An 18,865-nucleotide genomic window follows, 5' to 3' on the forward strand; every position below is an offset into this window, starting at 1 on the left:
CCGTCTGGGGGGAGAGGAAGTGAGAGCTGAATATGGGACACACAGGAGACACGTCTGGGGGGAAGACCACGTTTACTAAAGAATGAGATAATCTCGGATGTCCTCGAATGGAAAGCCTCATCTGGGAGATGTGGCGGAGACAGGGACCGCTCCCTCCACAACTCCTTGGTTCACTCATCCCTTCCCACCAAAACCACCCCCTCCCTAGATACTTTCCCCTGCAAATGCAGGAAATGTAGCACCTGTCCCTTTACCTCTTTCCTCACTTTCATCCATGGACCCCAACAGTCCTTCCAGGAGAGTCAGAGGTTCACATGCAACTCATCTAACCTCATCTACTGCATCCAGTGTTCCCATTGTGGCCTCCTGTAAATTGGTGAGGCAAAACATAGACTCAGCAACTATGTTGTCGAACAATTACGCTCGGTCTGACAAAGCCTCTGGAACTTCCAGTTGCAAACCACCTTAACTCCCCTTCCCATGCTGATCTTTGTGTCCTGGGCCTCAGCCATTGCCAGAGTGAGGCCACACACTAATTGGAGGGACAGGACCTTGAATTCTGCTTGGGTAGCTTACAATCCAGATGTATGAACATTGAGTTTTCCAATTTTAGGTAACGACCCCCTCTTCTTCCACCACACCCCCCTCACAAGTCTTTTCCCTGCTCAACCTGGACTCGCACCTTTGCCAACCCCCCTTCCACTTAAATTCCCGCTTCTACCTTCACAATTTTCAACCCTTCAATCCCTTTGTCTCACATCTTCAGTCTTTTTCAAGTCTGGCCTTTGTCCAACCACCTGCTCATCAAAAACCCTTCCTCACCTGTACTAACCTACTACCTGCCAGTTTTTGTCCTTCCCCTCCTCTCTTCCAGCATTCTTTCTCGTCCCCTATCACCCCCTTCTCTATAAGGAGGTAAATTGGTTGCCGTAGTGTGCGGCATTGATGAGAAATTGTAGATTCCAGAGAAAAATAGCGGGCGAACAGGATTGCCCTGAACTGGCATTAACTTGTTGGGCCAAACAGATTCCTCCCATGTTGAAAGCAAATATGGATTCTCAAACCATGATAACAAACAACTTAGAGAGAGATTTTAATGAGACTAAACTAACAATGTCATCAATGGTTCAACAAGAGATTTTCTTTTCAAGCAGTTTGGATTTTAATACAAAACCTCAATTTTGAAGATTGTTTAAAATATTGTAACTCATTATTCAATGGTACAAGCTTTCCAAAAATATTTATTTTATTTTTACTTCTAAAATATAGTTCATAGTAATGGGCCTATTTATGCTAAAATGTTCACATGATTTCATTAAAACAAAGCAATTATAATTTAAACCATTTTATTTATACAGAAAACCATACAATAGCAACTTTAATTCAATAGTGAGCACAATTTCAACAAACTCAAACAGTAATCACTGAAGTTACATTTCTAAATGTATGAAGGTTCCTGGAGCATAATCATGAAATTCCAGGACTATGTAAAGTAAATTGATCTGAACAGAAGCAGGTTCTTCTTCATCACTGGAAATTGAATAGAGAACTGAAAAGAAACTGGGCGGCATGATGGCGCAGCGGTAGAGTTGCTGCATTACAGCACTCACAGCGCCAGATACCTGGGTTCGATCCCGACTACGGGTGCCATCTGTACGGGGTTTGTATGTTCTCCCCGTGACCGCGTGGGTTTTCTACGAGATCTTCAGTTTCCTCCCACCCTCCAAAGACGTACAGGTTTGCAGGTTAATTGGCTTGGTATAAATGTAAAATTGTCCCTAGTGTGTGTAGGATAGCGCTAATGTGCAGGGATCACTAGTCGGTGCGGACTCGGTGGGCCGAAGGGCCTATTTCCACTCTGTATCTCTAAACTAAACTGAACTAAACAATCATTTTCAGTGACCAAAGACAGGAGAAAAATGCAAAAACAGATCCCATTTTAATATAAATCATCCAAACACATGATTCTGTAAGTAACCAACAAAAGATAAGGATCGCTCCTTTATGGTGCGGTTTTTAAAAATGATCTGCAAGCATGTTCCATGTAATTAATAAATCACACTTAAAATCCAACCCCTTTTATCAATGAAGTACAATAAAATGGTAAATATAGTCCTTGCTGGTTTTACTTGGTCAGATAAAAGTTAAAACTGATCGATCTGGAATGTAACTACTTAAACAACAACATTGCACATCTACAAACCCACGGCCACCTCAAGTGACTAACCAACTAATGTCAATGCTATTACATGCAGCATAATTCCACAACGGCTGCACTTGCCTTTTATTATCCCCCTGGCCCTTTCAATAATATAACGAGTATGTGTTATTAAATTACCATTCATGTTAATTATCAAAAATATTTCACACATTCAAAAACATCATATCATATCATCCACTCACTTTTAGCTTACATTTAGAAATGATAATTGCCTCATTTAGAATTTAATTTATCAATTTATTTTTCAAGTGGGAGGTCATTTAAATTCTGTTTGTTCTTCAGAATAAAAAAAACAAACAATTTAATTGAAGCACAACCTTCCCAGGTTCAGCTGAGTGATATCCAGTAACATTTTACTGGAGTTACACTTGGTTTTGTTAAAATAATTTTCTTGACATAGCTAACTCATGTTACAAAAAATGAAGATGAGCACTAATTATTTTAGCGCAGGAAGGCATGCTGCTTTAGGTATCTCGTCTCGGGGTAGAAAGATATAAGATTCACGAGTTATTGCAGAAAGGCTCTCTGAACAAAGGCTCAGCGTCCAATACGTGGTTGATGACCATCAGGGTACACATGACCTGGCAGCAGATAAACTTGCTCAATTGTAGCATCCTAACAGCGATAATAATTCTATCACAGTCTGAGGGATTGGGATTGGGCTCAACACCGGACAACCTCAGTCAGCAAATAGTGGATTACCAGCTCAGATACAATTGATGTACAGCAGGAAAGACGCCTGGTCCCCCGTGCAAAGAGCAGGCAGGGTTCTATGACCTTGAATGCAGCCCACTCTGAAGATAGTTCAAACATAATTATTAGTTGGGGAATAATGGGAAATCAACGATAACTCTTCCTCATCTTACAAGTCTCCGAGGCCACGTTGATTTTGGATCAATGATACATATTCTGACTGTAAATGTTTACGATTAAAATTAAATTCTTTGGATTAAGAAAATAGTATCATTTTCTGTTCCAAGTGTCGAGGGTGGTGACCTTCGCACCATTGAATTGGTGCTGCCTCATAAAGGCAGCCAATAGCCCTAATATCACACACCACCCTGGCCACGCTCTCAATTCACCATTACCACTGGAAATGTGGTACAGGAGCCTGAACCGGGTTGAAGAACAGTTGCTTCACTGCAACTATCAGCTTCATGAACACTAGACAACACTAACTTCAGCAACTAAGTAACAACTTCATTGTTCTGTGGTCTGCACACAAAAGACTTTTTGACTCTTGACCAGAGCGCAACTGATTTTAATTACTGTTTAAAGGTTATCAATATTTGGTTGTCACTTACCCAGCAGAGCTGTCATCATTTTTTGCCAAATTATTGGCAGAATAGGAAATATGTTCCTCAAGCAACAAACAATCTGCTGAAGAAACCCAGTAGGTTGAGCAGCATCTGTCAGGGGAAAGGAAATGTTGACGTATTGGGACAAATCCTACATCAGGACATTTCTTCTGACTCAAACCTATTCATTACAGCATTTATAATATCTATGATTTTACATTATTCATTGGTGTGGGCTCGCAGATGATGCCGGGTCGACAATGACTACACCGATACTCTGGTGGTCGGGTGAACTTACGTGAAAAGGTTTATTCATTATGAAGGATGATAGTGACAAGAAGGTCCGGTTCCATGTGGGGACGCGCCATCAGGTGAGGACGAACTGGCAGTCTTGGGCTTGTCCTGGCAGCTCAGTCTTGGCAAAGAAGGAGGAGCTGGCTGTTTTGGACTTATCTCGGTGGCTGTATTAGCCACAAAGAGGATCTCAGACGTGCCAGGAGCTCAGTCTTGGCCTCAATAAGGAGGCACTGGTAGTCTAAGGCTTGCCCTGGCAGTTCAGTCTGCATTTCTATTTTCCAGGAAGCTGGTTCTTTGAGATACATTAAGAATCCCATCTTATGGGGTCGCTCATTAATAGATTCCTAAACAACCTCCCTTCATTTTATCTTACTTATGCATTGAGTGAATCAAGGCAGAGGAGCCTTTAACGCAATCGTAATTTTCCTCTGGTCGTTACCTGAAATAATTAAGCATTAAAATAAAGCACGCACAATATCTAAAAGCTCTAAAAATTAGTTTATATCAGCCCACTGAGTCCACTCCGACTAACAATCACCTGGACACAAACTCTATATTATTCCACTTTCACATGCTATACACAACGGGCAATTAACCTGCATGTCTTTGGAATGTGGGAGGTAACCGAAGCACTCTGTGAAAACATACGTGGTCACAGGGAGAACGCACAAATTTCACACTGACAGCACCCATAGTCAGTATGAAACCCGGGTCTCCGACACTGTGAGGCAGCAGGTCTACTGCTGCGCCACTGCGCTGCCATCAAATTATGCCATCAAAAACTTTGTACATTTGAAAAAGTGTCACCTATCCATTTCCTACTCAAATGCTGCTTGATCCACTGAGTTGACTCCATCACAATTGTGTTTTGCTTTGGTATATCCAACCTCATTACACAATCAGATCACCATGACTGGTTAAAGTGTAAATCTGGCATTGCTGAATCTGAATATGAATGCTGTAGTGTGTAGTCAATGATGTACAAAGGATGGTGAAGAGGTTAGCATTATTTTTTCTGATATATGTCCCGTAACGTTTGACGCTTTCCCAGCAACTGCCACTCATTTGGGTCGTGGTTGCTCTTATTCCTCAGTGTCATTTTGCAGCATGTCCCTCACTTCTTTCAATATCCTTAACACTCACAGTTTAAATAAATGGACCTGTTATGATTTTTTATCAGATCCAATAAATAATGATTGTGCTGAACATTATCGTCATTCTATATATTTTTTTTTACATGCTGAAATTCCTGCTGTGTATTTCATTTTGAAATCTAACATTTTGTAAAATGTCAATAGAAAAATGGTCAACAATCAAGTAGTTACTTCATGCAACAATATCCCATCATGTAACGAACAGCAAAGTAAGAGAAAACAGAAACCTCAGCACTGTGTCACCTCAATATAACTGTTCCACGTAAGCGGCACTATGCTTTGCCAACTTTTCAAAAAATTGTACGATCCAAGACATAAAATTACACAAAATACAGTCCAAAGATATTTAGCAATTACTTTTCTCCTCTATCCTTGGCTTACCTTTACATTTCTAGCCAAATTACAATAAATAATTTTTACAATGGCAACAATCTATGCTTTGCATTGGATTTTTGCATGTATGCATATACACATTTACAGAAGAAAATAGTGGAAAAAACAAAAGAGTAATATTTAAAATGATCAGAAACTTAGAACATTCATTATGTATAGGAACAACATTTCCAAGTTAGTAAGACTGGCAAATCTTATTTTCTTAGGTCTTCACCAAAAAAATTGTAAATTAGCATTGAAATATGGATTTACAACTCCTTTTATTTTTAAATTAAAAGAAACATTATATACAATAGAAGAAAATCTATTGACTTAAAACTTCAACCAATATAAAATCAACAATATTCTAAAGATTTGATTTCAATATATTATATGTCGAGGCAAAGGTCCAACATCCAAAATAATGAACAGAAATTGCAATACTCATACTAGTGAAGGATTGGGTGTGTAGTTGACCAGTTCTAGTGCAGTGGGTAGTAGTCTTGTCCAACATTAGCATAGAATATACAACTTTTATATCTGTGTGATCCCTTATTATTACCTTCAACCAATCATACTATTTCAATACATGCTCACACAAATAGATAATTTTACAATGTCTGGACAACATCAAAATGTTTGTCCCAAATATCATACCATTTTATATTTCAATTGAAAACTACATTCCACCTGAGAATTAAATATAAAAATAGTCTTTAGGGAGCGGAACAAGAAGCCATCTTGAAGATTCTCTGCAAATATATGGACGTAATCGACAGGATTCAGGCTTTGGATAAAGATTCCACATATGATAGAGCACTCTGCATCGATGTCAAGCAGTATCCTTCTTCACCAATTAAATACCTAAAGAAAAAAATACTTTGCATTAGCTTTCCAAACTACATTAGATATATCAGTGCATTAGGAAATGTACATGTAAATGCCATATTGTTATATTAATGGATCAGTCACAGTCTTATAATGGAGCCCCCTGTAATATAATATCTATTACACTCATCTTTGATGCTTAGGTAAATATTTTGTCATTATAAGTAAGTAAGTAAGTTTATTGGCCAAGTATTCACATACAAGGAATTTGCCTTGGTCCTCCGCCCACAAGTAACAACATGACATACAGTGACAGTTACGAATGACTTAGAAAACACTAAACATTAATAATAATAAAACATTAATGATAAAACATCATTGATCAAGCATGTGAACCATCAAAATACCAGATCAAAGGAAGGCTACAGATTTTTGGCTGTTGAGTAGAGCAACTACTCGTGGATAAAAACTGTTTTTATGTCTGGCTGTGGCAGCTTTGACAATCCGGAGTCGCCTTCCAGAGGGAAGTGATTCAAAGAGTTTGTGGCCAGGGTGAGAGGGGTCAGAGATGTTCCTGCCCGCTCGCTTCCTGGCCCCATGCAGTGTACAGTTCATCAATGGAGGGAAGGTTGCAGCCAATAACCATCTCTGCTGATCAGCCAATTTGCTGCAGCCTCCAGGTGTCGTGCTTGGTGGTTGAGCCAAACCAGACCATGATGGAGAAGGTAAGACTTCATTATTATTAACTTCATTATTTCAATGCTTCATAAGAAGAAATAAGTCCACACAGTCCAATTACTCCCAATAATACTCAAGTGTATTTTATTATTTGCATTCTGCAACAATTGAAAGATAAAATGAGGACTGTGGCTTGAAACAAACTCTTCCTCTCTACTGGAAAATACTACATATAATGCAGTTTCCAAATAAATGATTATGATGACTTCAACCAGCGTGGATATCTTTTTTTCCAATAAAGTTTATTAACTAGTGGAAAGTAAGAATCCATTAAGATATGTGAAAATATATCTTGACTTGAATTTTGTACATGGGGTGGTGTTGTATGCCATTAAAAGTTTTGCAAAGATGGAAATCTTAGAAATAAATGTTTTAAGTACAAAGGTTTTGATCAAGTAAGTAGGGTGGGGGATTGCAACCTTCACGTGGTCCGCCCTGTTTCAACCAATTCAATCAACCCGGCGTGCACAATCAAATACGATCAATTAGAACACGTTGTCCTACAACCAAACGCAAGAAGAAGAAGATCAATAGTAAGTAATTAGAAAGCTCAATAAAAATTAGATAATGCTCACAAACAAAATCCTTTTTCATCAATCTTTTGATGATATATTTTCCTCCCAAAACTGACAGCGATTAAAATGCTAGTTGCGTTGCAAGAAGCTGTGAGGTATGGAGTTAGTGCCAGACTGCTCCTGAGGGCAAATTCTGTCCTACTTTATTGTGGTGATGGTTACATTTTAGGAAATCACCACTTGAGGCTCGGATTAGTCCATTTGAGAGGAAGATAATGAGATGTGCAAAATTCGTCTTAAAACAAAATTACTTGATATAGACAAATGCTGCAGGATTATATACAATGTTTTTTACTGCTGACCAGGACCCACAAACAAAGGGTTGTTGGCATGCTTGTAACAACCAATATGCACACCTCTGAGGCCACTGATGAATTTCCAAACCAAAATGTTTAAACATTGGCTGTACATATATGACAATCATCAAACATTTGTGACATTTGGAGAGCAGTGACAAATATATACAGAGAAGCTTTACGAGGATATTGCCAGGACTTGTAGGCCTGAACTAAAGGTTGAAGTTGGGCAGTCTAGGACTTTATTCTTTGGAGCGCAGGAAGATGAAAAGTGATCTTATTGAGGTGACTAACATCAAGAGGGGAATTTATAAATGCACAGACCCTCTTCCGCAGAGTGGGGGAAACAAGAACCAGGGGTCACAGTTTTAAGATAGAGGGGAAAGATTTAATGGGAACCTTAGGGACACCTTTTCATATGGAGGATGATGGGTGTATGGAATGAGGTGCCAGAGGAGGTAGTTGAGACTGACACTATAGCAACAATTAAAATATATTTGGACAGATATGTCAATAGGAAAGGGATGTGGGCCAAATGCAGGCAAGTGGGACTAGTGTTAGATGAGATATTTTGGTTGGCATGAACAAATTGGGCTGAAGGGCCTGTTTCCGTGCAGTGTGACTCAATGAAGTGGGTGAATAAAAAAAAAGAAAAATTAAATCCACACTAAAGCAACCATACCCAAATAGATCGTGGAAGTGTCTCGAGTAAGGATCCCTAAAATACATTTGTCTACATTGGAACTGGATGAATTATAGATATGCCAATATTCAAACAGTAATGAAATTCTGTCTTTGCGTGATCTTATGAAAGTGTTGTTATTTAATTCATTTTCACAAGCATGATTTTGTTTTGTTCATTTCCTTCATATATCTTTGGAACAAGCACAAGTTGCTACGGGAATATATCTATGTAGAGGAATTATTCTGTGGTTAGACATACAGTGTTTTACCCATCTAAAATTTATTGGATTGAAGACATGGAATTCTAGAAGATTATATCATTTGTCCTTTATATCATCCGCAGTTTGCAGTCAGTGGCAAGGTGACATGATCCCTTCTTTTGACCCTTGTTGTGTCAAGTACCTTCTGCAGGGCACCTGTGAGAATCAGCAACACTAGGGTCTCCCGAGTGGCTGTACAGCAACTTTGATAAACAATTCCAACGGTGAACATATCAGGAAGTAAAACTTGCAATTTTTATTTACAACTTTGTATTTTCAAAAGTGGTGAAATATATATTTAGAATTATGCATGGATTAAGTTGTAATATCATAAGAACATTATAATTAATTCTTCATGGCCAGAGAAGTTGATCAATTTAGAAGTCGATGTATTCAAGAGAGAGTTAGATGTAGCTCTTGGGGCTAACAGAATCAAGGGCTATGAGGAGAAAGCAGGAACGGGCTACTAATTTTGGATGATCAGTCACGATCATGTTGAATGATAGTTCTGGCTTGAAGGGCCGAATGGCTACTCCTGTACCTATTTTCAATGTTTCTAATTTGCAATTCACAGTTAAAACTTTGGTTCAACAAGGGATAAGACGTTTGGTTGTTTTCGCAGGGAAGAAAGTGTGCAAAAAGCTCTCATCAATGTACTGATCCTACATTGATGCTCATGGAGAAGGGATCCCCAACACACCCTCTGAAGCAGGGCGTTTGTGGGAACAGACTCTGAATTCTGTAAGTTTAACCCTGATGCCAAGTTTCAGAGTAATGGCAGTGAATGCTAACAATTTCAACACCATGACAACTGTACATTGTGGACCCTAGTTAGAACAAGAAAGTCCACAAATGCCAGTGTGGTAACATTTATTCATCTATTTCCTGTGGTGGTGGTTGGAATAATGTTTCCCTTATTTTATGAAACACCTTCTAAATGCACTTTGGTTCCCCTCAGTACAGGCTAACGATTATTTAGATTGTAAAGCCAGAAGTTGCAGATTGCATTGCATTTCCAGCCTCTGGCATTCATTAGGATTGTGGTTGATCTTATTTCTCAGTGTCATTTTTCAGCACGATCCTCATATCCCTCAATTCCTTCAATATCCTTCACACTTGGTTTAAAGAATGAACCCACTATGCTTTTTTGTTAACATGTCCAATAAAGAATTATTGTGCTGAATATTAGTCATTCTGTAATTTTTCGAATGACATCTCACCAGAATGTGAACAGGTGAAGTTTCGTGTTGAGACCCTTCTTCAGACTGATTGTGGTGGAAAGAAAAAGTGGGGCAGGCCAAAGCCTGGGAAGTGATAGGTGGACACAGGTGAGTTTTTTTTTTTTGGAAAGGCAGATGGGTGTGGGGGGGGGGGGGGGGGGGGGGGGGGGGGGGGGGGGGGGGTGGGGGGGGGGGGAAGGTATTTGGGGGAGGCTTGGTACATTACCTAAAATTGGAGAATTCAATGTTCATCCCCATTGGAGTGGGTTGCAAACTAACCGTGGAATGTGAGGAGTTCTTCCAGTTTGCGAGTTTCCTCCAGTTGCCTTATTTCCACAACATCCACTTCAACAGTCTCATAGAGTTATAGTGTTGTACAGCACAGGCTCATTGGATCTTCACACTAATCCCATTTGCCTGCACTAGAACCTTTTGTTTTCATGTCCTGTTATTTAAGTGGCTAAATGCATCTTAAATGTAGTAAGGATACCTTATTCCACTATCTCTTGTAACAGTCTGTTGCAGATCTCAACTAATTTTGTACCTACAATCCCTTTAAATTTACTGCTTTAATACTTGCCTCGTTCAGATACCCAAACCAGGAGAAAACAATTTTGACCAATCTACACTACTCTCATACTCCTCTCTACTTCTCTGCTCCAGGGAAGACAAGCCAAGTCTATCCAATCTCTTCCTATAACTAAAGTCCTCCAATCCAGGCAATATTCCAGTGAATCTCCACTGCAATCACAACCTAGTTTCCTTGGAGGAATCAAAATGCTGAAACCTTACTGCACACAACTTGTCTTGTACCAAAAAAGAGACAATAAGTACTGGAGTAACTCAGTGGTTCAGGCAGCGTCCCTGGAGGACATTAATAAGTGACTTTTCAGGTCAGGACCCTACTTTAGACCGGTTGTAAGGGGAGAGTATGAAAGCGCGAAGCGAGGAGGGGAAAGATAAAGCATGCCAGGGAATAGGTGAACACAGGCAAGGGGGCTTTTGGTTGAACAAAGGCTAGAGATGGAAAGAAAAGAGACAAAAGGATTGAAAAGTTGTGAGTTGTGAAGCCAGAGGAAGGAATGTCGGTGGATGGGGAGGGGAAGAATAGGTGCAAGTCTGGATGGGGCACAGTTGTGAGGGGTGGATGGAAGAAAGGGGAGGGGGGCGTGGGAGAAAAACGGGAGGGGAAGGGAGATTGTTAGAGGTTACCTAAAATCGGAGTATTTAATGTTCACACAGTTGGGATGTAAGCTACCCAAGCGGAATACGAGGTGCTGTTCCTCCATTTTACATGTGGTCTCATTCTGGCAATGGAGGAGACCCCTGGATAGAAAGGTCAGTATGGGAATGGGAAGGTGAGTTAAAATGGTTAGCAACCGAGAGATCCAGTTGGCCTTGGCGGACTGAGCACAAGTATACCAAGTTAAGTTCATTCCTCTCCTTGCTATATTGAATCAGTATCCTCTAATACATTCCATTATAAATATTTGCCTTCAGGTTTAAATTCTCCTGTGGATTTGCAGAGGTCAGATTTGTATCTTCCTCCATCCACATCATCAGCTCAAAGCCAACACGTTTTATTCTTTGGTATTTTGCGTGTAACCCTTTACTGGAGACAAAGCATTTACTGCATTTAAGTATTTACTACATGATTCCAGTTTTATTATTTCATACTTCCTGTACTTTGAAGAATTATGCTTCATCCTCTTCACTGCTGTCCCTCACATATATAAAAACACTTTTAAAAAGACATCTCTTGACTCATAGCCTGAAGAAGGATCTCGACCCAAAACGTCACCTATTCCCTTTCTCCAGAAATGCTGTCCGACTGCTGTTACTCCAGCTTTTCATGCCTATCTTCTCTTTGATCTAGAGAAGGAGGTAATTTGGCCTCCTGAAATTGTACCATTGTGCGATAAGGTTATGATTAATCCTGTATCTTGCCTCTTCCTCAGATTCCTTTAGTATCAGTATCAGCACCAAATATCCACAGCAAACTGGGAAGAGAAAATCCCAAAGGTTTTGTACTATCACAATAAGGCAATTTCTCCTTATCAGTATTACTTGACTGATTCTTATCTCAGTCCATGACCCTAGTTCTTTCCTAATCTCTCACTGCCAGGTTAGGTGTGCATTTATCTTACACTTTGAAGATATTATTTACCTTAAAACACACTAAAAAATGCCTCTCTCTGTTATCTTAAAGCATGTATCAACTCAATCTGAGATAGGGAACAAAAATTCTCAAAGATTAAAAAAAAAGATGAATGAAATGAGATGAAAATGTAGATTAGCCCTTAATGACAACTCAGCTAATTTACCCTTGTTTGGACACAAAATGCTGGAATAACTGAGTGGGCCAGGCAGCATCTCTGGAGAGAAGAAATGGGTGACGTTTCGGGTCGAGGCCTTTCTTCAGACTTCAGTTCCTTCTACACATTACCCTTTTTTAGGATAGGCGATTTCTAAATCAGTTCATTAAATATATATCTACAGTTTTTGAAAAGCATTAAGTGATAGTAGGCCAAACATTCAGTCTTGGTGCCAGTGGTATGTTGTTTTCTTTAAAATGCTTATAAATACAGCAAAAAAAAAATGTGATACTCTTCAGAAGTATTCTTGCAATCATTCTCATATAAATTTACTATATATAAATACTATTTATCTAGTTTCAGAAAATGAGACAATATGGGGTGGGAACTGGTTTTTAAATGAAAGATGGGCTCTGAAAGAAAACCAAGGTGGATAGCAAAAAATAATTTTGTTCAAAAAGGCAAACACACTTAACATCTGGCAAAGAGGTGTAACAAGCTCATTATATTTGTTTTATTATATGCAGATTAGTGGTACAGATTGAATAAAGTGAATATGATCAGATTTGTATTTGTTATTCATATCGCAGCCTTGTCCTATTATGTATATTCTTGGTCAGACTTTAGACTTTAGAGATACAATGCGGAAACAGGCCCGTTGTCCCACCAAGTTCATGCTGACCAGCGATCACCCCGTACACTAGCACTACCCTACACACTAGGGATGATTTATAATTTATAGAAGCCAATTGACCTACAAATCTACGTCTTTAGTGTGAGAGGAAACCGGAATACAGAGAAAACCCACGTGGTCACAGGACAAACGTAAAAACTCCATTCAGGCAGCACCCAAGGATCGAACCCAGCCCTCTGGCGCTGTAGGGCAGCAACTCTACCGCTGTGCCACTGTGCCGCCCTGCTTTCTGCAGCTTTACAAAACGTTCTAAGGTTTGTGGCTGTAATTGTGGGGGTGCTTGTGACAAAACAGGTGATACCTGTATTCCTGGTGGCCCTGTTCCGACCTCAGGTTGTCACCACAGGTTGTGGTGATAACCTAACGTTGCTAGCATTTTGGCCAGGTGGAGAAACCATTTGTTTAAAATATAAATATAAATTTAAAATATAAAACAAGGCAGATCAGACCCATTGTATTCAAGGAAGAATGGAAAACAATGTTCCTTTTGTGATTTCAGAATTTTTTGAAGTGCTTAACAGTCTTGTTAATGTCTTTCTGAAGTGGCTCAACTTGTGCTTGAGCAGTGAACACACAATCTATTTCAGTGAAGGTAGACAAAAAAGCTGGAGAAACTCAGCGGGTGGGGCAGCCACAGCATCTATGGAACGCAGGAATAGGCGATGTTTTGGGTCGAGACCTTTCTTCAGACTGACTCCTTTCTTATCTATTTCAGTGTGGTCACAGGGAAGTATTTGTTGGCTACTCAGACCATGGAAACATTTTAAAACAGTAACAGTACTATATTTTGACTTGAAAAGCATTGCCATTTAATATGTTTGGATAACTGGACATCAAACATTCCAGACCATCAGCACCACCCATAACGTGATAAGACATTGTCCATCCATCCTTGCTCTTGCTTTAACCATTGGCTGGAGAATGCTCTATTCATACGTTTGGCCTATCCAAGCTTAAAAAATTTAATGTTTTCTGGGACAATTACCATCTTACTTTCTCATAAAACACAAGTTGATCAAAAGTCTCCTTACTTGAATGTTAGCTGTGGATTTCAGCCACATAGACTAATGATGACCTAGAGATGATACCCACAAAGTACCAAATGACCTAGTCTCAGCTTGGACAAATGCAGGGGCGTGAAATTCTCATTTGAACATGAGAAAGAAAAGCTGCGATGATTTGCTCATAGACATTTGATTTCTTAGAATCAACAGTGTTTTAATATGTATTGTGGTTTCTAAACTTGAGCCTTACCCCTCATGAATAAACTCTTCCAATGCCGCACACTCAGACACAAGCTGCGTTATGTCGCACTTCAGCACCACGTACGATAAAATGGGCAGCAGATCATCGGCCCCACTGTAAGAGGAGACACGTTGGTCAGTTGTACAGAACATGAAGCAGGTTAATCAGAATTATTTTCCCGTACATCAATTCAAATTAATTTAAATTATTCTCACAACATGGCCGTGAGTGAGCCCTTCCCTACAAGTACCATAAACAAGCAATTCAGTCGTGATTAAAACTAACCTTCCACACACCATAAGACATAGGAGCAGAATGAGGCCATTTGGCCCATCGCGTCTGCTCCGCCATTCAATCATGGCTGATCTATATTTTCCCTCGCAAACCCATTCTCCTGCCTTCTGCCCACAATCTGACGCCACCCACAGGGATAATTTATTTAAAGGGGTGAGCAATTCAATTTATTACCAGGCTACAGTGGGAAGAAGAGCAAAGACAAATAAATGAAAACTGTTGAAATTTGAAACACAGCAGTCGATCTCCAGCTGCAAACATATTTATCCATCAACTTTTACTTTTCACCCTGCATCATTATCATGTGTTTTACCGTTTGAAGTTTGGGGATTGAGGGTCCATATACACTTGGCTCTCACTTGCAGAGTGAGGAGAGCACAGATTCTGTCTAATGATCTTCAGTTCAACCATCCACAAGTGGTGCAGCAGTAGAGTTGCTGCCTTACAGCGCCAGAGACCCGTGTTCGATCCTGACTATGGGTGCTTGGCTGTATAGTTTGTACGTTCTCCCCGTGACCTGCGTGGGTTTTCTCTGGGTGCTCCGGTTTCCTCCCACACTCCAAAGATTTACAGCTTTGCATGCTAATTGGCTTTGATTAAAAATTGTAAATTGTCCCTGTTGCGTATAGGATGGTGTTAATGTGTGGGGATCGCTGGTTGGCGAGGACTCGGTGGGCCTATTTCCGCGCTGTATCTCTAAACTAAACTAAACTAAACTAAAGTAAGTATCTCTCTGTCTGTACTTTAAGGAACACATCCCCACACGATGCCTGCTGGTGTACAGTGAGCCCGGCACAAACCCCTGAAGTTTATTGATGGATGCAGCCAGAGAATGAACCAACATTGGCTTTTTAGTAGACAAAAGATATGTGGATAACAGAAACGTAAACATCCAGTAGCACTAGAATAACCTAAGGCTATATTAGTTTCATAATTGTTTGATAGTTCCTTACATGTAGATATCAATATAGTGGTATGTACTGGTTAATACACAAACATTAGTGTTTGTGTCGGATGGAACTGCAGGTGCTGGTTTAAACTGAAGATAGACACAAAATGCTGTAACAAAAAGAGTAACATCGAAGATGGACACTAAAAGTTGCTCTAGCTTCTGGAGATTTGTTTCTAATATGCTGCTCTCGAACACAAGCTCTGAATTTATACAATTTTAAAATATGTCTTTTTCATTTTGCTCTCTTCAAGTGCAACATTTCATAGTTTGGCTGATTAGCTTTTGATACTAAAAGCCATCCATTTCATACACATTTCTCAAATTAAACATTTCAAAGATTAGCATGCTAATCCATATCAAGAACTGTACACGTAAAATGACGGGTCATTTTAAGCTGCCATACAAGATAAAACAGTAATTTCATTTGTATATATGCACGATCATAAATTGATAAATCATTCATTGGGACATTTTCCAGCATTATTATTTAATGGAATTAAAGCGCTTAGATAACATTCACAAACTGATATTGTTTTGATTTTAAAGTTAAATACCAAGAAGGCTATAGTTAAGCCTTATTGTTAAGGTTTCACACAGGCTACCTTCCCTCTCCATATGATTAATGCAGGTGTCAGAGGGGAGAAGGAAGGAGAATGGGGTTAGGAGCGAGAGCTAGATCATGCATGATTGAATGGCGTAGTAGACTTGATGGGCTAAATCAAAGATCTTAGAGCAGAGCAAGATAGGCCACTCCTGCGAAATACAATGGGCTGACGTGTAGTAGCTACGGAGGGGATCCTGGGCATTTTTCCCGCCCATTTTAGTAACCGGAGCCTACCTGACCCGACCCGACTCGCAGTGTAATCAATGTTGCGGGGCAACAGTTTGTGTGTGTGATATAGGGTTAGATTCATAATTCTGTCAGTTCATACTTCTTGTCAAGAATAAAATTTGACTCTGGTAATTGTCTTTTTTAATGTATTTTAAATCATTTCTTTTTAAATGGCTCACAAGCAGTGTTTGAGTTGATTTTGTAGTAACCGGAACCGACCCGACTCGCAGGGTAATTGACATTGCGGGGGAAGTTTTTGTGTGTGATATAGGGTTAGATTCATAATTCTGTTAGTTCATAATTCTGTTAATTCTTGTTAAAGAATAAAATGTTTATAAACACACATACATGAATGTGATATAAATGTATATAATCATATAACACACACAATTATATTTCTTCTGATCCAATGATGAACTTTATTTCAGACTAGACAAGGGACATTAAATAAGAAACATTGTAAACCTCCCCGCAACTTCACACACACTAGGCCTTATCCCACCCCTCATATCTCCCCCCCCCCCCCCCCCCACCGACACTCCCTCGCCTGCCCCCCCATTACATTACAATGTCTTCCCCCCCTCCTATGCCCCTCTCCCCGCTGCCCCGATCCCCCCCCCCTCCCCTCTCCTGGGCCCCACACTCCCTCTCCCCCCCAACCCCCACTCACTCCCTCTCACCGGGCCGCACACTCCCTCTCCCCGCTGTCCCGATCCGCGCACCACCTCTCCCCGGGCCGCACACACCCTCTCCCTGCTGCCCCGGGCCCCACACTCCCTCTCCCCGCTGCCCCGGGCCCCACACTCCCTCCCCCCGGGCCGCACACTCCCTCTCCCCGCTGCGGAAATAAAGATCCGATCTTTGGCCGGAAGCAAGATGGCGGAGCAAGATGGCGGAACAAGATGGCGGAGGCTGGTTGCTAAAATGGGTCCTATAATCACCCATGAATCTGCCCATGAGCGTACTACGCGTTTGCGTGGGAGTAACCCATCTTGCTCTGCTCCAAGATCTTTGGGCTGAATGGCCTAACTCTGCGCCTCTCATGACCTTTTGACCTACACTCTCAGTCCCAGTACAGGATCTGACCTGAAGATGATGCATCCCTTTCACCTCACAGATGCTGTTCGACCCGCTGTGTCTTTCTAGCAGGTTGTTTTTGAATACTCTTGTGTCATTGTCTATTTACAATTTAAAGGAACTACATTTGATAACGTAACCCGAGACATCAAGAGTGAAGCCAAGACCTCCAGACGGCTTAGGCGTTCACATGATAAGCGACGGCTGGTTTGCATTAAATGATGTGTGTGGCGTGACACGAGGGACAGTATAAAAATGTGGAAAATAATTGCTTTCAAATGGGAAAACAACTTTGTGGAGTCACAAGAGACTGCAGATGCTTTTGTGGAAATTATTAAACATTGTTGAAATGCATGGTGAATGTTAAGAACCCAAGCCACACATGGACAGCTTTCCAGCTGCATGTTGTGAAATAGTTACATGGCTCTGGAGAGAGCAAGGGATAACTTTAAATCTGATCAAAGACAAGCTGATTTTGAAACAATCTGGACAAGATCAAGCCAATATGTGATTCATAGTGGTAGATAACAACTTAGTTAGGCAACTGCTGAGTAAGGATCAACACTGACCGAGAATTTAACCACCAGCTATCGGGATTCAAAGCAAATATCATTAAGATTCCCCCAATATCAATACACAAGAGGTGGAAAGGTGACCATTCACCACATACTCAACCTGTCGAGCCACTCTGTACAAGAGCAGATCAGGCGCTCGGCATCTTATGACGAGTGTCTCAACTCGAGGTCCTCCAAATTCTACAAGGCAATGTACTGAAACTCTCTTTACATGTCTGAGTGACTGCAAAGTCATGGAAAGAGAATACTTCATATGTGAGACACCATCCAGGACAACGCAGCATTTTGCTTGGTTCCTCATCTACCATTGTGAACATTAATTTACTCAAGCATGGGTCATCGGTGCAAGTTACTTATCATGGCTTCTCCGATTGCATCTCCTCTACCATCCGTGAAGACAAGAACAAAACATGCATGGAAACGTCACCTGCAAGCTTTCCTCCAAATCAAGATCAAGACTAGACACATCATCTGTACATATAGCCAGGCTTAAACGATGGAACTTCATCCTCAAACTGCCTCCTCAATAACATTGTGGGAGTACCATCAATCATAGGTTCATAAGTGACAGGAGTAGAATTAGGCCATACAGCCCAGCAAGTCTACTCTGCCATTCAATCATGGCGGATCCATCTTTCCCTCTCAACCCCATTCTCCTGCCTTCTCCCCATAACCCCTGACACCCGTACTAATCAATAATCTCCAGGACTGTTTGGAGTCTGTAGACTGGACAATGTTCAAGGACTCAGCAACGGACCGGAATGAATACCCCTCAGTCGTTACAGACTTCATAAAGAAATGTGTAGGGGATTGCATCCCAACACAAACCTTCTGAGTGTTTCCTAACCAGAAGCCATGGATGAACCATGAGATCCGCATTCTTCTGAAGTCCAGATCCCAGGCGTTCAGGTCTGGAGATAGAGGTCTACAAGAAGTCC

The 18,865-nt window shown here is 40.6% G+C and overlaps 1 protein-coding gene across 1 annotated transcript in view; it reads right to left on the minus strand.

Annotated features, from left to right (window-relative positions):
• Window positions 1–1,138: 1,138 nt before the first annotated feature.
• vps9d1 (VPS9 domain containing 1) overlaps window positions 1,139–18,865 on the minus strand; it is a 75,574-nt gene continuing 57,847 nt past the window's right edge. The window contains exons 14-15 of the mRNA XM_055648955.1: window positions 14,207–14,311; window positions 1,139–6,206 (exon numbers count right to left, since the gene is read on the minus strand). Of these exons, the coding sequence (XP_055504930.1) occupies window positions 6,125–6,206; window positions 14,207–14,311 (187 nt within the window). The 3' untranslated portion in view covers window positions 1,139–6,124. The remainder of the gene's footprint in view (window positions 6,207–14,206; window positions 14,312–18,865) is intronic.

Source organism: Leucoraja erinacea, chromosome 17 (assembly GCF_028641065.1).
Source record: "Leucoraja erinacea ecotype New England chromosome 17, Leri_hhj_1, whole genome shotgun sequence".
NCBI classification, from domain to species: Eukaryota; Metazoa; Chordata; class Chondrichthyes; order Rajiformes; family Rajidae; genus Leucoraja; species Leucoraja erinaceus.